Consider the following 20,728-nt stretch of genomic DNA (forward strand, 5'->3'; position numbering starts at 1 on the left):
ATGTTCTTGTTACAGGGAAAAGAATAAAGTTACCTCTAATAATGGAGCATATGCCAAAGCTTCAGAGATGGTTCTTTACTCTCCAAGTGAGGATGGTCAGCCCTAAAGAGTTCAGCCTCAGAAAAGACAGGGTAAGATTGAGAACTCAGGAGGTAATGATTGCTCCATGGTTCCTCAATGCTTAATATAAACTCCACGCCTCACAAGTCAGGAATAAGATTTTATTGTTGAAGGATTTCTTATCTGTGTCCAGCTAATCAGTTACGTGTCACAAGAGGTTTAACATAAAGAGGCTAACTGCTTTTAACCATCTGTAACAGCAACCAATTAGAGAAAGGCTGCAATATAAGATTCATCAGAATGAGTCCAAGTTCCCACAGGTTTGGAGCAGGACAAGGGGAACAAGGCCCTTCCCAGAATCTAATTTGCATCCCAAAAACAGGAAAACAATTCTCAAAGTGTTTTATTATAAAAACTGAAAAAGAAGGAGACAGAAGTTCAGAGCAAAGTACAGTCAAAAAAAAAAAAAAAAAGCCAGCATGAGGCAGATCAGCCAGGAAAAGGCCCTGTCAGCATTAATCGCCTGACTTTTGTGTAGTTTCTAAATCAAACAAACAGGCTTTGTGGTGAACTGACAAATCATTGTGTTCCGGGACCGCATTTGTTTAAAATTACTTGATAAATAGGTCTTCAGCATTAATTTGCCTTCACCATTAAAGTTCATTTTCTGTAGAGAATTCTCTCCCTAGTTGGAAGCTACATTGAGGATTCAGAATACCAGGAAACCCATTTGATTTGCACACTGTAAAAATAAAAAGAAGCCAAGAAGTTCCCTTCTCCCTCCTCTGTCCCCCATTAAAACAGTCTCTGAGCACAGTCCTGTTCTTGGTACCCTTCAGAATTAACAAGTTAGATCCATTTGTAACAAAACACCAAGCATACAATACGCTTAGAAATCTAGAAGCTATTACCTTCCTTCTTGCTCTCTAACCTGATAATAAAAACATCTTTTAGGGCAGGAGTTGGCAAACTTATGACCCCCCAGCTCTGATGACAGGGGGCTTTGCACATGCTATAGTCAGCCAGCAGGGGGAAGCAGCACCAGCAGCCAGGTCTGAAAGCCCAGCCTACCTTAGACCCAAGTTGGATTGTTTTGGCCTGCCACTCAAAAAAAAAAAAAAAAAAAAAAAATCCTGCTGACTGCTGTTTTAGGGAATACCTCAAAAGTTGGGCAATGCAGATCAGTTCAAGCCAGAGTTTCATCTGTTTTCACCCTTTTAGTTATACCAAGGATAATGGTGAAACAGGGTCAAGCTGACAGCCAAGACCACCTATAAGGTAGAATTTAAGGCCATCTGATTGAACTGCTGCATCTCAGCTTCTAGCTACAGCAAACTCAGTAAAAGACCTCAACATGGATCATGGAAAAACTTCCAAATACATTTTTATTTAGGAACAGTTCTGTCCATGAGCTTTTTAAAAATGAAAACATAATTATGAAATTACCCGCATTTTGAAAACATTTATCACCATAGCATCTAGATGCTTTTACAAAAAAACCCAAAAAATGCTGCCTACTACAAGGGATATGATCTTTATTGCTTAAGAATCCACCGTATGCCCGTTACTTATTCCTCATCTTTAGTAACCGTTTTCCAAATCACAGGATGCCCAAAGCAAGAAACTGAAGGTGAGGAATAAGCAGGTGGGGGTGAACTTGAAATAAAGATCATCTTGTTTTCAGGGAAATCAGGGAAGGAAACTGACAACCGAGAGGCTTGTAGTTTAAGAAAAGTGTGGGTCGCTCCTTTTCAATCCAACCACGAAATTAGTAGGTTCGCAGGAGCAGCCTTGCAGGAATGGATTGTAGTGTATGTAGGCTTGTAAAAGAGTGTAACCAATGAGGACGGACCATACTGACCCCAGCAAAATAAAAATTCAGGCAAGACTCCATGGTAGAGTAAGTAACCATTAAAATTTGAGAGTGCATTTGCCACTCTTAACACAAGAAATTCAGCTTTGTCACTTCTGAATGAACCTTTTCCTTTTTAAAAAATAAAGACAGACTTTCTCTTTACACAAACTATATATATTTTTAAATTGGGGAATACAGCTAGCTGTAAAGGAGCCCCTCAGCTAGCGTTTGCTCCTCAGCTACCTTTTCCTTGTGTCCTCCCCACCCCTGCAAGGGGGACTTTTATTTTTCATTCTGAATTAGAGAGTATTGAGTTGTGTTGGCCATCAGTGAAAATCAAGTTATGTCTATGCCTGGTCCATTACAAGTGTGTACTGACTCTGAATGGGCCACCGGTCAAAAAACAAAGCTCCAACTTTTCAGAGGGCCAAATAAAATTTCCTTGTGTTCCAGATGTTAGATTTACATAGTACTTGTCCCTGGGGGAGACTGCTTTCCTCTAATAGACTGGTAAAGAATGCAAGTGCACAGACTCATACACAGAACATAGGGAAGACGATGACAAGAACTTCCCCTTGGTTTCAGATGCAGATATCCATGTTCTGGAACCTGCTGGAGCTTTTCCACAATACAGAATTAAACCTGTGTTCACTAGAGATGCCCTGGTTAACTTCTGAATCCAAAGATGCCCTTGATATATCCTGTAAGACCGCTCTTTGCCTTCTGCTCCACCTTGTCCTCCAGAGGTGGGAAGGCAACATAATTGAGGGCCAGGTCAAAGAACAAGGGCTTGCATGGTATTGGCAGGAACCCAGGAGGGAAATGCACCAGACTGGCTTGCTTGCTGACAAGAGAAGGGTCCAGGCAGAAGGTCTCAAACCGTTCAGAAAGAGGCTGAAGAAAAAACCCAGACATTAAAATTAATCAAGTTTACTTTACATCATTGTTGGCCCAATGACCAAGCAGGAGCAAAAGCAAGGCACAGAGAAGGAACAGATGCACCGAGCCAGCTAGAGCTGAAGTTAAGTATGGCACTGAGGACCCTTTGGAAAGAATGGGTTGTGACACTCACCCCACCCAGATAGCTCAAACAGCACTATAGAATCAATGGGCGATATCTCCGTGCACTGGGCAGGTGCAGCGAACAACTACGGAGGTTTTCACTGGGGTTTCCTTTATGTACAGCCTTAGTGACCCTACACAAAACCAGCTCAAGTCCTGCAGTTGGCAAAGAACCTCTCCTCACACCATCCACCCTCAGTGCTTTCCCTCTTTCCCACAAGCAATCTGTCCATGCCATTCCATGACCGGATCATATAATACAATCCCAAATTATACACCTCAGCCTAGTTAAATTTAGCAGAGAAACAGGTGAACATTCAGGTTACTGTGAATAACATTAAGCTTTGCTCTTCTTTCATTAAAAAAAAAAAATGACAGAAAGCAAGCTGAGGGGCAGAAGCTGTTGTACTAGTATAGTCCCAAATTGCTGCCATCTCACCCTCTTACCTTGCCATCCTTGACTTGAGATGGAGATTCTGCCTCACAAGTGTCATTTGTATCTGAAAGATTCAGAAGGGCAATAAGAAAATTCAGACAACTATTAAGAAATTAGCTTACTCATATCAGAACTCCTTTCGAGTCATGTTTTTCCAACCTGTAAAAACAAAGTACTTCGCAACAGAGATGACTTGCTTAAATCTCTAAATTGTAAAGGTTATGGAATCAAATTGATTTATAGTTGATACTTTCCCTCCTTAAAGAATGACCTCAAGGTTACAGCAGAAGCGAAGCACTAACCATTGTACGTAAACTGAGAAAAGGCAAAATACTTCAAACGTCCAATGTTTGGATGGAGACAAGTCAAATCCATACATATGGTGGTCTCCTGAACCATACTGGCTAGTTTACTTCACCAAACTACACAGAGCAATTGACACTGAATATGTCTCAGTACATCAGCGCCTAGGATAAAAGTTAACGTAAAACCTCCCCAGTGTCTCCTGCTTAAGGCAGCCCCACGGAAAACAGACTCAGGATATTCAGAGCATGTGCTACTGCCCTAGAAGTCCTATAGAGCAGGGGTTCTTTCATCCTTTTTCTTCCTGAGGCTCCCCCTACCATGCTACAAAAGCTCCATAGCCCATTTGTGCCACAACCACTCCCCGGCTCCCCTGCCTCACCTGCATGGCCCCAGTGCAACAGCTGGGGTTCTGCAGCAGGAAGCTTCACAGCCCCACTCACCATTGAGCAGCAGCAATGTGGAGCCTCAACCACACACCTGCAGCACTGCCTGCAAGATGAAGGCTGTGGGGGTAGGTGGAGTGGACATGCCCCTTTCTCAGGACTTGCCTCAAGCCTGGGGGGCTGAGGTGGCTCCTCCCCACACTGAGCCAGGTGGACCCACCAACACCTGCTCACAGGCCATCTCCCAGTTGAGAACCACTGCTATACAGCATGCCATTTTTCTTGGGAGGGCATCTTATGCAGGCCACTAAAGCAAGGGTAGGAGTTCCTCAGAAGTCCTCCATACCTCCCATTAGGAAATATTATGACAAAGCCTCAGTCAATGGAAGCCCTAGAGGCACTACATACAGCTTCTAGAAGAGGCCAGACTAAAGAACATCTTCCCGTATTTTCTTGATCCAAAAAAGTATTTTAAAATTTAACACTGAAAAGCCATGGCTACATGAATTTCAAGGGTGCTTAGTTCTCTAACAAGACTGTGTAACTCACCTAATATGGCTGCTGCCTGCAAAGAGTATTTCTCTGCATTCACTTGTGTGATCAACTCCTGGACATCAGGTAGCTCCTAGATCATTCAATAACAAGTGGTAAACATTAGGACAAAGTTTAGATTCTTTACCTTTGGCAGACTAGAAAATAGGAGATTAAGGGTATGAAATGGCCTTTAAGCTATACTGTGTGGGAAATCCCCAACACATGAGGGACAAGGCACCTGTATACAATTCTCTCTGCACTAATGTGAATGAACACCCTGGTGCTTGAACAGACACTCACATAAAAACACTTGCTGAGAAGATCTAAGCTCCTCACTTCCAAAAGCAAGTGGTCAGTTTGAGGGTTTAAAAAGAGCAATGTCTGCACAGCATGTATGCAGCAGGTCTTCAGCACTAGCCATCATAAAACGTTAAATTTCTGACTCTTTCCACCAGCTAAAAATCAAATCTGGTATATAGTGGCCTAGTATTTAGTTACCCCTTTAGAGCATCTTCACAAAAATGAGCTCTTTTCCATGCAGTGAGGAGGGTTGGGGGGTCTTACCTTCAAGCTGTTCTTATAAGCTCCAGCCTGGGACTGCACTTCATTGGCGTATTTCAACACTCTGTCATACAAGACAAGGGCTTCACTCCACTTCTTCACCAGGACATAGGATTGTGCAATGAAAAAACACCTGGCATAGTGGGGAAAAAACTTTACTATGATCACACTCTGAGTATTTTATGCAGGTTCAAATTATTGCTAATACTGGAGCCACTAATCTGGCACTGGCTCAGAGCTTCCTCAGCTTGCACTTCCTGACCTGCTCATTAAATAACATTCCTACAAGAGCTAGTTACCTCTAGGGAATCCTATCACTTGCTGCCCATGAGAGAAAAACCTTGATGTTCTGTCCAGACTTACCTGTAAGCCTTGTACACCAGCGTCTTCAGTCCTATCTCCTGCTGGAAAGTCTTGTCCTCTTCCAAGCCAGGGAGCTGTGTCAGTTCCACCAGATTCTGTACAAAGTATTACAAAACAGGAATGTCACATCCAAATGTGTTTCCTTAGTGTGCTAATGAAGAAAAATGCCCACTTTGTTGTGTTGGCACAGCGGTACCTGCCTAAGAAAACAGTTTTCTGATTACCAGCGTATTAACTTGTCAACTGGTGTAAATTTAACCTCAGTTGAGGATTTTCAGTTTCCTGACACAAGCATGCATTACAGCCAGTGTTTTCAGACTTTCAGGGTAAGATTCTTCTACTGGACATCTCCTTTCTATTGCCCACACCACATGCTCCCAAGCAAATGGAGCATCCACATGACAACTACAGCTACTGATTACAAGGGAAAGTTATTAGGGAAGTCTTCAGTGTTACGTTTAGCTGTAGGTGCAATCTAGAAGCTGGAAGTGAGCTTGCACTGTGGTGGTCCATAAATACTCTACACCGACAGCTAGTAACAACATCAATCTTAGAAGCATTTAGAGATGCTTTAAATTTCCTTTTCCCCTACACAAAGTGGGTACTGGGTACCATTGGCTGAAGAAATGCAGTGACGTCAATCACATTAAGTGTGAATTGGAAGGGCATCTTCAGGAAGTTAGCCTTTTACATGCTAGACATTTTTTTTTAAGAAAGCTTTTAAGACAGCAAGAGCCTTAGCTTGATTTTCCTTCCTCAACATTACCTGCAGGATTATATCATAAAGGCGAATCAGGTCCTGAGGTCGTGCTGTGTGCTTCCCATCATCTTCTGTCCGTTGCTGCTGCAGTAGTGCCTTCTGCAAAGCTTTTGCCATGCTCTCATTGCGCTTGATGGCCGTTGACAGCTTGATGTTTGTCAAGTAACTAGAGAACATCATTAAGAAGCTTTGAGAATCTGGCACAGGTGACGCACAGCAGCCCTTGGAAAATCCAAGAGATAATTGCTACAGCTAGCTACCAGCAGTTCCCATGTAGGAGAACACTAGGTGGGAGGGAAGACAAAGAAAGACAAGGACAGGCTACTGGGCTGAATGTTCCCAGAAGTGCCCCAGGAGACTGAGATTCTCTTCATTGGCTGAGTGCAGACCACTGAAGACTGTTGTGGCCCAAGAAAGGATTCTTAAAATCCACAAGAAAATGTATTTCTTGCCTAAGTATATACATGCATACCAGTGCTTAATTTTTACCTGTGTAGATACTGGACATTGGACACCTTCCCAGAATCCACTTCCAGAGAATGTTCCCGTTGTTTCTGCAGAAATTGGACAAAACCATGCATGATTTACTTACAATGGTTACTAGGGAAAGGAAGAAACAGAAGCAACCCAACGTTTGTATGATATACAGAAACAGTTAAAAGTCTGCATACAAAAAAGCCTTGAGGCATGGTCAAAATGCCTAGACAGAGATTAAATGAGAAGAGAACCCTAAATTACTGTATTCCTCTCCTACTGAAGCAACCCAAAAAAGTCCCTCCTGCTGCTGGTTTGTACTTAATGGAGGTGCACAAAACGTCAGATGATGGGAATACAGTGCTTGTGGAAGTAGCAGTATCTATCTTACCTGGTCTGGTTTCAGCTCTTCACGAACAGCTTGTATAGCATCTCTACACTCACTGAGTAAAGACTCAAACAGACGTTCCTTTGTTTCTTCTTTTTCTGCCTAAACAAATGCAAGAGAAAAAAGTAAGCATTTCTGAAACGCTTGTTTTCCAGTTAGCAACCTGGTGGTCTAAAAGACTTGATGATTCAATCTTCCTTTCTCAATAGATCTTTCCAAATTTTCCCCACACTGTCTGAAAAGAAATTTTGGTGGCCATTAAATGAAGCTGAAAGATGGACATGCTCAAATCAGTGCTGAAGAGAAAAAAAAATAACTTGTCCTACAGAACCACCTTTTCCAAAATTTAAAGGTTTGATACTGTTCCAAGATAAGAGCCCTGGAAGGCTTAAGCCCCGTCTACAAGGTTGTTAATACAAACCCCAGACTTGGAGATAGCCCAGGTCCTCTCACATTTGTAAACTGCATAAATTTTGTGTCCAACTGGCCTAGCTAAGCCTCCTCCCTTAAACACATTTTAAATACCCTTTCTGGTGCTAACTGGGACTTCGTGACAACAGCTGAACTGGCTAAGTCTGAAATAATACGATGACAACAGCTGGAAAGTGAGGGCTAATCTACTGCATTTCTGCTTCTAAAGGAACAGAGGAAAGACCTATCCTTATTTCCTCTCCTGTGCTCACAGATCCTTAGGGCACTGATAAAAACAACAGTGCACTGAAGAATTAGCAATCTGACACGAGCTGGAACACTAAGAAATCCACAGAAGAGTGCATGCTTTGACTTGCTTCGATTTTTAGCTTCAATAGTGGTGAAAATTTCCAGCATAAGGTACACATCTTGGTCTCTTCCTCTAATGGATTTTGATTTAAGCACCACAGAACATCCTTTTAAAGTGAAAACACATTTCATCAGCAAGCAAGAACAAAGGACAAAAGTTCCATATTATACCAACTTGTCAGAACCATGGTTAGAACTCAGATTCTTGGCTCCATGCCCTATACCCAATGCATAAAGAATACACCATTTTGAATCACGCAAGTAGGAGCCATCTAAGGATTACCTAATATCCTGACATTCTGTGCACCCAATCAAATCACACACCTGTATCCCAACTTCATTTTTGATTAGCTATCAAAAGTCTGATAAAAAGATTTAAACAGATGCAAGCCATACTGACCCAGTATAACAAAAGTGACTGCAAACAAAAGCCTTGTTTGAGTTTAGAGAGGTAGACTGCTTTTGGGAAAAAGTGACAAGTGTTGCCTTCTATTCCATGCTGTTACCTCCTACATTAGCAGTTTTAGTCTGCTATACAAAGCTAATGATCTGCCCATATCCAGACACAAGGAGACTAAATGTTTTTAGGAGTGGTTAAAAATAGGATTACATTCTCCTAATTTAGTTTTACATTCTCTCGGACTAGTTGTTTACCCAACTCTACTCTGCTTCCATGTTTAAATGAACCCAATAAAGAATGCTATCCTTAGCCCTCCACAACAAGATTCACATCTGTCAGCTGAAGACAAAAAAATTGTTTTTTATTTGAAGAATTTTTGTGTAAATATTAAGGTAGAACCAAATACTGTGAATAACTAGAGAGAAATAAGACAAGTTCAACTGCATTCTTAACTCCACCTGCAGAAACACTGCAACTTCAACAGACAGAAAACAGACAACCAATTAGATCATCAATGATTCAAGTACAAATAAAGGCCTAGGCAGGACAGCAAGATAAATGCTTTCCTTTCTAACTGAAAAAAAAATAAAGGCTAAACTCTGGCATACTTCTGTAACATGTACCATAATCTCAAGAGTAGAATATACAATAAATATCCAAAGCCAGTCTAACAGATGAGGTTCTTACAAAGGGGTGCAACTGCTACAAAGCTTGGTACTAAGATTCAAGACTGAAGTATGTTAAGAGAACAGAGAAAGAAACTGGCACATTGGTTAGGATACATATACATGCTATATGATTCTTAGTCAAATTCTGTATCTTCAGTTAATGGTATCAGATAGCAATAGAAAAAGAACTCAAGTGAGCCACAGTCAAATGGTCAAAACGTCATGTTAGTGACTCTGAGTTTATAGCCTTTGCTTCCCCCATAATCACAAAACAACTTGGAAGTACAACAAGCTGAGAAACTTTTCATTTACTCAGTTAAGGGACCCAGGTAAAAAGCAGCCATGAGAAATCTCTCTCTCACCATCAATAATTGAAATAAGTGCAGACATGGTCCCTTATGCACACTTTCAATTTAGTAGCGTCTAGCACAATAAGACTTGAGCTTCTGGTACTGTCACTATAAAGAGTGGGATGACACTCCTCTGAAAAAGCAGGCTAGAAGTGTTTGAACAGGAGCCCCATTCATCTCATTCAAATATTGAAGCTTGGATTTTGGAAACTGCTCCAATACCACTGTACTCTCATACTGTCTGTAGCGATAAAGATAGCAAGTCTACTGTTATGCCACTAGTCCATGAGAATTTTTTAATAATTTAAGAACCAGTTAGAAACAAATTTAGTTTCCCATTCTGTTATTACTTCAAAGAACTGTTCACTGGAAGGCCAGGGGTAGCTAGTCAAAGACCAGCACAACCACTAACCTGCATCTATAAAGGAACCAAAGTGAGGATGTTACAGGAAAAGCTACATCCCCACCTACTGGATGAACTATTGTATTACTTACACAGATTTTCCCTGTTCAAGAGAACCATCATTTTAACTCTGCAGAGCAACCAATAACAAGCAAGCAACAGCAAATAAGGTCTGTTTGGAGGCCAGATTCTACTTAAGATAGAATATGCTTTAAGGAAAAAAAATCTGTAGGTTAAATTGCAGAAGTATTTTGGACTAGTAACCAAATCACTTTCATTTATACATTTTCTCTTATCTGAAGACTTCATTATAATCTATGAGTCATATTCAGTAAAATTATAGCTCCCATAACTGAAATGCAACATTCTTTAGGTCCTAGGGGAGAACACAACAGGTACTTACCAGAAAGCAGAGCATAGTGGTGTAAGATACAGACTATTTAGATCAAACAACAGCTGATAGGTTAAACAGAAGTAGGACTATTAAAATACTGGCACAGGAGATGCAGTAATTTCTTGGTTACCTGAGCAATGGCTTCTTCATTATCTGCCAATCCCAACAAGAAGATCCTCACTTTGTCTATCTTCACCGGGACAGTTCTCCCCCTCCACTGCACCTCACTCATGGTGGCTGCCTGCTTTGCACGAGTCTGGGTGATCAGTGCCTGCAAAACACAGACAGCGGTGAGTGACTGGTAACTTAAACATGTGCAATTTTTGAGTAATAACTAACTTTACAGTGACTCAAAAGTCTGAAGTGCTTTTTATGGAACCGCCTGGCCATTCCCCTTGTAAGGTACTAATGCTCCTGTCTTTTGTACATGGACATTTAACTTCAAACACAAAATTGAATACCAGTGTGTTACAAAATGTAAATATGCAATAAAATTACCTCCAGTTTTTCAGCAAGAAGACCCTCAGTGCCACCAGATCTCAGTCTCATCTGCATTAACTCATTGATAGCAGACTGATCACCTGAGAAAGAGAACCGGCACATCAGATATGAGACTAGACCAGGCTTGTCCAACATGCGGCCCGCCAAGCCATTTTAAGGCACCACTACCGCGGCAGAGCCGCAGCGTCACGGCCGAGCGTGGAGCTGCAGCGAGGTGAGGCGGGCAGAGCCAGCCTGTGGGCCCCAGCCAGCAGCGAGGGGAGGGGAGCTGCCTACCCCCACGGAGCCAGGCTCAGTGAGCCAGGTCCTGCGCCGCTGCCCCAAGGGCTGCACGGTGCGGGGCTACCCCAGCCACGCCTGACTGGACGAGCTGGGGACAGCCTGTGCAGCTTTTTCTCTGGCTCTGCCCCTTGCCCTGGCTTGTGGCCAGGGGAGCTGCATGCATGGTGGATGGAGGCACGAGGTAAATTCCCATGCGGAGCTGGGGGCGCCTTGGGGCCAAGCCCGGACTCCAGGGCACACGGTTGCTGGAGCCCAGCTGGGCAGGAGGAGCCTGGCCCAGAAGTGCTCTACGTCCAGCCACTTCCTTGGCGGTTCAGGTCCTGCAAATGTAGCCTGCATGGCTGAGGATGGGCGTCTGCATGCTGCTGGAGCAGCCCATGCAGTGAGGGGGTCCTAGGGGCCCACCCCCATAGCGTGCAGCCTGTGCAACACATGCTGGTGTCGTCTGGGGCCCACAGCCTCACCAGATCTGAACAGCCCTGGACTAGCTTATCCTTGAGATCTCTTCCACATCTCTGTAGTATATGCCTACAATTTTTATTTAATTAACCACAATGACCATGATCAAGTTTGTAAAGGATCTCAAGGATAAGCTAGTCCAGGGCTGTTCAGATCTGGTGAGGCTGTGGGCCCCAGACGACACCAGCATGTGTTGCACAGGCTGCACGCTATGGGGGTGGGCCCCTAGGACCCCCTCACTGCATGGGCTGCTCCAGCAGCATGCAGACGCCCATCCTCAGCCATGCAGGCTACATTTGTAGGACGCAGACCCCCCCCCCCAGGCTTTTCTCCCTTGCACAGCTTCGGGAGAGGTGGCTGCCCAGACCCATGCCCCTATATATTAACTGCTTGCAGACCCCACATAGACTGTGGGCCACATGTGGCCTGCAGGTAGCCAGCTGGGCAGCCCTAATCTAGTCCAACCCCCTGCACAAAAAAAAGATGTCCTGTTTCTAAGCCATACCAAATATACATACTTTCTGAAAACCACAACTTCCCTATGCACATTTCCAGATCCATTTCACTGTCACTTCCTGCAACTTCATTGGTGTCAAAGGTCACATGACATCACTTCCTGATGTGACACCACTTTCAGTGAGGTCTTTGAATATGGCTCGCTGGCCCACTGGGTGATAAAAAGTTCGTGATCCGGCCCCACATTCAAAAAGGTTGGACACCCCTGGACTAGACTCATGTGAATTTGACTCAAAGCAAGATCTGACCCCATGTTCGTGAGAACAAAAGTAACTGAGAAACAGAAAAGGGAAGTTACTTACTATGCATCTACTCCAAGCATTTATGTCATTCCCCGTAAAAACACACTGAACATCGCAGAACTTAAGAGTAGCCTCAGAGTAATGTTGGAGCCGTTAAGGTAAACGAATGAGGAGAGGGAACGTTTTTTGGGGTGGTATCTTTTACTAGGCCAACTGTATAGCTGAGATAAAGTTAGACAAGCTTTCAAATGCAAAGCTTTCTTCCTCATGTCTCCAACAGAAAAAAAATACGTTTTGCATCTGGAAGGTTGTCTAACTTTATCCCAACCACACAGCTGGCTCAATAAAACATAAAACTCAAAGAACCCTTGGCTCAAAAATAAATATAATTTCCATGTTTTAAGCTGAAGTACCTTGGCAGTCGCATGAATGAGTCAGCAGTTGTTTGTCTAAAGCATTAATGGACTCTCCTATGTCAACATTTGCCCACATTTAATACAATCAAAAATTAAGAAAGGCCATCCTTTGTATCCTTCCCCCTCCCAGCGATCATTATATTCAGTTGAACATTTACATTTCCTGTTTTACTTACCAATATTGTAGGCACAATAGCGAATGTTGGGCGAGATCTCCTCCACACGCTGGTTATATAGCACAGCCTGCTCTTCTGTGAAAGCATTAGCCAGTTTTTCATATATGGTTCTGTAGCAGAAAGGTGAAAGCTTACAGTGTAACAACAGTTTCCCACACAGTGCTAAGACGCAAAGAAAAACATTGTTTCTGAACATTAAACCATTACCCTGTGGGAAAGCATTTCAACTACATATTTCAGTACATCACTATAAAAAAAAAAAATCCAAAAATTCATCAGACACTAAACTGGGATAAAAAAAACCCTCATGTAAACTTAACAGTACTGCCTTCTCTTCATTAAGTGAAAGGTATTCAACAAAAAGCAGAGAAGATAAACTCACTTGCATTTGTTGAAAGCTTCCATTGCTGCCTTCCACTCTTGGTGCTCAAAACGCAGCATGCCTGTGAGGTAAGCCATGTATGCCTGCACAAAGAGAACAGGAGTAGGCGAGTTAATTGCTGCAAGGGCAATGGGGGCTATCAATAGAAAAGCCACTAGTACATCTACATGGGAGGACGCATTCATTTTGTAAGAGTTAGGTGTAGTATAATCATCCTTGCCCTACCATGCTTAGCACACATTTGCATAGTCTTAATTTAATCTGAGGCAAGGACCATTGCTCAATTCATTTATACAGCATCCAACACAGCTCAGTCTTAATCCACACTGGAGCCTTCAGACATTACTGTAATGCTTTTAGCAGCAGTAGCCCCAGCCACATTTCATTTAAAACAAAAATTTAGATTTGCTAACTAACTGCCAAATCAAGCTATTCTCACTGAACTCAATGACCAGTGAGCTACCATCAACCTAGACATTCTAAGCTTAAGTGTCACCACAGACAACTGAATGCCAGTTTGTAGCACAGGATCCTTTGGTCAATTCAACGTAACCTGAGCCTCCAGCTTTGTCTTGGCATCCACCCGATGACTTTCACACAGGCGCTCCAGCTCCTCAGCATGCTTCACAGCTTTGCGCAGACGAGACAGCAAGTGAAATCGCTTACGGGGTTCTGTGTTTGCTTCCTGCTTAAGCTGCATGGCATAGCTCCAGGCTCTCTCTGCATCCATCAGAATCAACAACAAGTACCTACAAGACAAAAGGAAGGCTATGAACAAAACAATCAAGTGCACACATGACTTTTTTCTTCCTTTTGATCAGTCTATCAGAAAAACCTTTAGTTGTAACAGTTTGGACATGGACAGACAAATGCCTTTAATTCTAAAGGTAACTCTGAGCTTTCATACCAGATCCCATAGCTCTGATTATCTTTTTCACCACATAACTTGTTACTGAACTGCAACTATACCAACATGGTAGGGAGGTTGGTACTCCTCTGAAGTGTCAAATCTTGGGGAAGATGAGTAAGGGCAATGCTTTTATATGGCTTTTCAGGATATTTCAGTAAAACTACATACTCAGAATATATCTGATTCTAACCATCAAGCAACCAGATGTATTGAGAATATTAACAGAAAACTGATGGAAAGCAATTCCGTGAGAAAAAAAACCACTGTATTCTTCCCCAAAAGAAAAATAGTAAGACAACACACATTCAAGTGTTTCAGCAGCTGGGAAATGAGCTCAAGACCCTGGCTCCTTTCCAGGTGTTCTATTACAAAACCATTCGGCTGAATTTTGAAGGCACAAGGAGAAACTGTGCCTAAGTGTTTGTTGAAAGGAAAGAGATCATGTTTCTCATCTCTATCTTGTTAGGTTATAGCACTTAGCTTGACTATACTCAGCTGGCTCTCCCACAGATGTTCTGACTAAGCACTCTTCCTCAAAAATATCTAAGCCAACTTTACTGCTCATCAAACCAGGACCAACACCTGTGACCAAAATCAGTGAGTGAAACCAAAAACTGTAGTCTCCCCTCAACCTCAGAGTTGTGCTTCAAGCACAAACCATAGCAATGTCTCTTTTCCCTGTACTGTAGTCTGAACTTAGGTTTTAGTTTTCACAAAACCCATCACCATGAAAAGAAAAAACTGTACTATATTGTTGAGGACTATTTTAACATGTTACTTATGTGTAGGTAAGTTACCTTCAGGAGTGAAAAGAATGATTCCCTAGGGAACTGAACGCTCATCTCTCCCCATAACCAATACCTGTTGTCTGAAAGAATTTCCTCAGTTACTTTCTTCCCTGTGAACTTGTGTCTATTTCCCATCTTGAAGTTAAGAGTTTTGCGGAGCCGTCTCAGCCTGCGGGAACAATAACCCCTGGAAATAACCACAAAAGAAAATCAGTTCTTCTGAAGAATGATTTTGCTCTCATTTATTCTGCTTTCCACTACCAAACCTACACTGAATAATCAAAAGGGTACACAAGACATAATATATCCAGTTTTACAGTTCTTAAACTTCTTGCACTAAAAGCAACTATACAACATAGCCAAAAAAAGCCCATTAAGTGTGGGATATCAGACTGTCAAGAGACAAAATGTATGAATAAAAGGACAAATAAATGGCCGTAACTGCCACTGATCAGGAAAAACTACACTCTCCCCATCTTCAACTGACCTAAATAAATTTCAAATGGACTATCATTAATCCAATAACAAATCCTTATAAAAGAGAAAGAAAACAAAAGCAAATGACAAATTTAAGCCCAGTACCTCAACGGGGGTAGAGCATGTGAAGTATATTAACAGAAAATGGATACATGGGTTTACAGTAAAACACACGTACCAAATCTTTATCTGGCCACTGATTTTCACACCAACTACCTCATGCTGATGGTTGTGGCAAGCCAGCATTTTAAAAGCACCGATGTGCATGGTGAGCTTGGCTAACAAGGGAAGTCAAAAAGATGGCAGGGGCAGCATGGGAAGTCAAGGCTTCACTCCACAGCATTTTACATAATATACTAACCTGTATCTCTGGAAGTCTCCATGCCGCAAACCATGCTGTTGCTGGGATTCCTTAACAATCTGAAGGACTGGAATTTGCATTAAGGAAGATTTGACAGTATACAGGGAACTCTAGAAGGCTTTTTGTTCTTATGCTAATACATACTAAAAAGTTACTGATCCAGTACATAATTTAGGTTTCACAAAAATTCTCTTCAAATGGATCTGTAGAGCCTTCACTCCCATATTTTATTTCAGAATGCTATGGATATAAATTAAAGGACTACACTTAAGTGTCACTGCAAAAGCCTCTGAGTATAAACACTCATAAAAACTAATCAGCATGACAAACAAAATAAGGTATGTTAGCAGAAGTATTTATACCAGAATGACTGACTGACTGACTGTATACCAAGACTTTTGCTCAAGTAGCTGTTACAGGAAAAAAAACAACCCTAAGAAACACAGCTATGCCAGCAAAACTTAAGTGCAGAACCTAGCTTAACTTAATCTAGTTAACCACATTAGTGTGAAGTAAAGCAGAAGGCAGGGTAGATCTGCACTTTACAGATTAACCAAGATTAATCTTTGTAGCTCTAGCAGGGGTGAGAGGGGTGTAGCAATTGAATTGGTGTATATATGTGAAGCTATCAAATTAAGTAACACAAGTTAGTGAGCTCTAGCTAGGGAAAGCTTGATCTCTATATATCCAGTTTGTTTTGCTGAATGGATTATAATGGCCATTTGTTAGCTTCCTAAACAGTCCTTAGGGTATGTATAGTCTTGTTAACAAACAAACAAACAAATGTATGGAAGTATTCAGTATTCATGTGCTAAAAAGCAGCTCAAAAACAATACATTCAGTTTCCTTCAGTAGTTATGTAGTCCAGCAAGAAATACATGTTTTTATACAACACTACCAACTTCTTTGGCATCCTTATTCACCGGCTTACTTGTATATGCTGTACCTGCTTCACTCTGGACAACTAAATGCAAGACACTACACTAAATAAAGCTTCCCTGTATTCACTTGGATGATCAGTGTTTTTACACGTTTCCCTTGTTTTATGCGGGTTCTGTATGTGCGAATTTGCTGTTATGCGGTGACCCTTTTTTATACCAAAAATGTGTTATATGCGAGGTGAATTTACTCTTATGCAATTGGTGTGGTGGAAGCCTGCAGTCAGCTGCTTTGTGAAGAGCATTGTGGGAGTGATGTGCACCAAAATATAGGTTTCCAGTGCGGCTCTGTGCTCCTTGTCTGCGACACATGCTTCTGTAGTTGTGTCCCACTAGCTCAGGGGTGGGCAAAATGCAGCCCCCGGGCCAGATGTAGCCCACCAGGCCATTCTATCCAGCCCATGGGGCCCCTAAAAAATTAAAATAATTAATATCAATCTGCCTTAGGCTGCCTGTCATGCGGCCCTCAATGGCTTGCCAAAACTCAGTAAGAAGTCCTCCGCCCAAAATAACTGCCTGCCTCTGTGCTAGCTTATTGACTACCCCGCTCCGTGGTCTGCCAGTGATGTGCAGTCTGATACTGAAGGCCCTTCACCACCCTTTCTTCATACCAACTAAACATTCACCACCACCCTGTCCCTGTGTGTACTGTCTGCTGTTGGTGAGTACCAAAACTGTCTTATAAAAGTGGTAGAAATGGGCCTGGGAGTAAGTACAGTTGAGGTCTTGGAATGTATCCCCATTTGTTACATTGTAAAGTGGGCTCCCTTTATGCGAATTCCAGCTGCACACCATTTTCCAGGAAGGCATGTACAGCATAAAGCAAGGGAACCTGTATTTCAGTATCCAAAAAATGCTATTTAAAAATAATACTATTAGACAGAATGTTTAATTTATTTTTAAGAACTACTTTCTTCAAGCCTTCCTATAAATCTACCAGCAATAAGCTGGACATGAAACCTCTCAAAAGCAATACCAATTACAGTAGAGAAGACAATTACCAAACTGAAGTCCATTCCCTTTCAAATATAAGGAGCACCTTCATATAAAAACCCGGCTTTTACAGTTTCAGCAGTAAAAACTGCAGCATTGATCACCTGTTCACAGAACCAAGGAGCTTGCATTTTTGGAGCAATGGCAAGTGAAATGAAGAAAACCCCAACCTCTAGAGAAGTGATTCTCAACCAATGTTGGGGCACCCTGAGGTGATGCATACTCTTTTTAAGGATGCAGCAAGGTATGAGGAGATAAGGACAAGCTTAGGTTCCTCTGTGCTTGGCCACTACCCTGCCCCTTTGCAAGGAGGTAATCACTGTAACAAAGTAGTTTTTGAACCAAGGTATTTCAAGTCTAACAAAAAGTTGAGAACTACTGCTCTAGAGTAGACCACCGAAGCTGTACTTCCTTCAACCCCAGCATTTCTTTTTGAGTGTTAAATGCCTGTTTTAGATCATCTCTCTATTTATATATTTAATTTGTACCAGCTGTTTACAATGTTGTGTATTAGATGTGTCTACCACCATTGGATGCACGTGATGGTAAGCCTGCCAATTACTATATTCATGACTACAGCCATATGTTAAGTTGCAACTTGTGCCCTTATTACAATTTGCATTTCTTCCCAACTGAAGATAGCATTCAGTTTCACAACAGCTGTGCAGCTGAGCTAAATTTCACACTAAAGACTCTGCACAAAAGCCAACAGTTTTACAAGCCTGCAGAAAAGTCAAACATATTTTTCCGATCTGAACAACACAAACTGTTACAGCTAAATGTACTCGTCAGTCATTTAATCCACTGTAATAAGTTCTTGCTTTTCTTGCAAAGGTTTGTACTAAGATTCAGACTTCATGCTTCTACTGCATGCAAATAATCTGGAATGAGTACCTGATGTACAATCTGGAATAAAAATATACAGCTTGATGAGATCTGTTAGATGTGAAGATATTACTCGGAGAGGAAAGAGGTGATAAAGCTAGTTCACAGCAGACCTTACACCCCCTAATCTGTAGAAGGATTTCTACAGGACTATGCAGGCCTTCCAAATTATTTCCAATTGCCTATGACAAACGTGACTAAGATATCCGGGCACATCTTGGTACAGCTAATGCTGCCCCACTTGCTTCTTCATGTTCTAAACCCGTGATTCTCAGCCAGGGTGTCTGGCATCCCTTCAAGGGTGCTGCAGGGTGCCAAGCCTTGTTAGCACTGTTCGGTGTGCAAACAAAATTCACAAGGCAAACTAAGAGATTCTGACCTGCTCTGGCCCTTTTCAGTTCTCTGTACCAGAATTACTCTAGTATTTTTCTGTAGTAAAAAACAAAAAGGGGAAAAGCTGGTGTCTACTGGGAGGGGGCTCAAGACTCAGAAGGCCGAGAACCACTTTACTAAATGCTACCAGATCTCATGCTCCTAATCTCATTTTAGCAAGGCTTCTACTTTGTGCTAAAGCACACGCAACTGAAGGAGACCTTCAGAAGTCTCAGCTTGAGCTAACCCCAAGAGCAGGGAACTCAGACCACCAACATGCAACAAAAAATGCAGCATGCAGATAAGTGAGGTCTTAACCAGACATTTAAGTACAGGGCTTCCAGGCTAAAAACACACAACAGGCTCAGTTGAGGGGGAAGAATTTCTGAGGGTGGTATCTTTTACTGGACCAACTACATAGCTAGAATGAAGTCAGACAAGCTTTTGAAGGCAAGACAATCTTCTTACATTTGAAAGCTTGTCTAACTTTATCCCAACTATATAGCTGGTCCAATAAAAGGCAGCATCCTAAGAAATCCTCACCTCTCACAAAGTTAGACAAGCTTCTGAATGCCAGACATTCATCCTCAGGTCTGAAACTGGGACCTGAGGAAGAATGTCTTACCCTGGAAAGCTTGTCCAACGTTATGCCAGTGACACAGTGGGTCCAATAAAACACAGCACCCTAAGGAAGCCTTGCTTCTCATATAATTTCCAGACTATGCCAGCTACAGCACTTTTCTTATGTTAGAGCATGAGGGGCTTGGCCAGCATATTTGAGTGCCTCATCACCCAGCAAGCCCCAGACATTACGGATAGGGACAAACCCATTATCCTACCTATCAATGATTTGAATCAACACTTTGCTGGGAACCATCCTGGCTAACTGCCATAGAAACCTAGTGTGCAAGTGACTGGGGCCAAATCTAGGGCTAATCAGGACTGGGGCTCATTAGGGACACATCAAACCAGGGGGCCATGGTCCAGCCACAGGGGGATGATCCCTGGTGCCCCGGGCACACATCCCAGGGAGGGCCCGGCCCTTCCTGCTCCTCACACATGAAGCGCGGGGACCCGCCCGCGGGGCGCTGCTGACTCGGCCCAGCGCCATCAGGCCCTGCTTTTCGTTCTGCTCCGTCCTCGCCCTGGGCACCCCCGCTCCCGTGACAGACGCCCCCAGTGGCACCGCGTCGGGCCCTGCGGCGGGCGGGGCCCGGGTCCGGCCTCCCCCAGCCGCGCTGACACGTCCGCACTGGCCCGGCCAGCGGATACTCTCCAGCCCCAGACTGTCGCCGAAGCTCTCGGCCTTGGGCGCCGCAGGCTTCTCGTTCTCCTTGTTCTCATCCGCGCCCGCCGCGCCGCCACCGCTGCCTCCGCCGCCTCCTCCCCGGCCGCCGCCACCAGCCACCTGCCGCTCCGCCGCCATCTTGCGCTTGTGGCGCTGCCGCGGCCGCCGCCGCGCGGCATCATGGGCCGGCAGAGGAGAGCCGCGCGCAGAGGCCATGGCTCGCGGGCGCGGGGGGAGCTGGGATAGCGGCGGACCCGCCAGCTCAGAGCAAGGTTGGGCTGTTCTGAGAGGCGCCCGCTGCCTCAGGGCTGCTATTTAAGCCCTCGTCGGCCTCGTTTTGAGAGAGGCCGGACTGGCCCATTCGACACGGGGCGTGGGGGGGAGCGCCCCCCCGCCTCTTGGCTAAACCCCGCGCTTGGTTTAGCCTCGATCCCCCGCATGGAACGTCTCAGTCCCTGCGCCCCTCCCCATTGCCGAGGACCCAGGGATCTCCATGGTGACGGGACCCCCTCAGGCCCGGGGCTTTTCCCTCACCAAAGCAAGGGCCTGCTGTGACGTAGCGCCT

General features: G+C 43.5%; 1 protein-coding gene across 2 annotated transcripts; it reads right to left on the reverse strand.

The window, feature by feature from the left end:
- Window positions 1-207: 207 nt before the first annotated feature.
- Window positions 208-20,316, reverse strand: SRP68 (signal recognition particle 68). Of its 2 annotated transcripts, none has more exons than XM_019542620.1 (16): window positions 20,148-20,316; window positions 15,688-15,754; window positions 14,923-15,036; window positions 13,705-13,900; window positions 13,152-13,234; window positions 12,770-12,879; window positions 10,676-10,758; window positions 10,308-10,448; window positions 7,186-7,284; window positions 6,810-6,874; window positions 6,327-6,486; window positions 5,561-5,655; window positions 5,201-5,330; window positions 4,652-4,727; window positions 3,425-3,477; window positions 208-2,809 (listed from the first exon to the last, which is right to left on the reverse strand). In XM_019542620.1, exons 1-16 carry the CDS (start codon window positions 20,299-20,301, stop codon window positions 2,582-2,584), a joined length of 1,854 nt encoding a protein of 617 aa, XP_019398165.1. In that variant the 5' UTR covers window positions 20,302-20,316; the 3' UTR covers window positions 208-2,581. The 2 variants fall into 2 exon arrangements, with proteins under 2 accessions (XP_019398165.1, XP_019398166.1); XM_019542621.1 differs by lacking the exon at window positions 20,148-20,316 and adding an exon at window positions 18,883-19,309.
- Between the last annotated feature and the right edge of the window lie 412 nt (window positions 20,317-20,728).

This window comes from Crocodylus porosus, unplaced genomic scaffold (genome assembly GCF_001723895.1).
Source record: "Crocodylus porosus isolate Cpor-Errol unplaced genomic scaffold, CroPor_comp1, whole genome shotgun sequence".
In the NCBI taxonomy this organism is placed as follows: domain Eukaryota; kingdom Metazoa; phylum Chordata; order Crocodylia; family Crocodylidae; genus Crocodylus; species Crocodylus porosus.

Bases quoted from the DNA above. Each gene is read 5' to 3' on its own strand.
- SRP68 (XM_019542620.1), bottom strand. From the start codon at position 20,301: ATGGCGGCGGAGCGGCAGGTGGCTGGTGGCGGCGGCCGGGGAGGAGGC. The intron at 15,037-15,687 runs GTTAGTATATTA...GGTTATTTCCAG, and splicing joins GGAGACTTCCAGAGATACAG to GGGTTATTGTTCCCGCAGGC. The intron at 10,449-10,675 runs GTAATTTTATTG...TGTGTTTTGCAG, and splicing joins TTCTTGCTGAAAAACTGGAG to GCACTGATCACCCAGACTCG.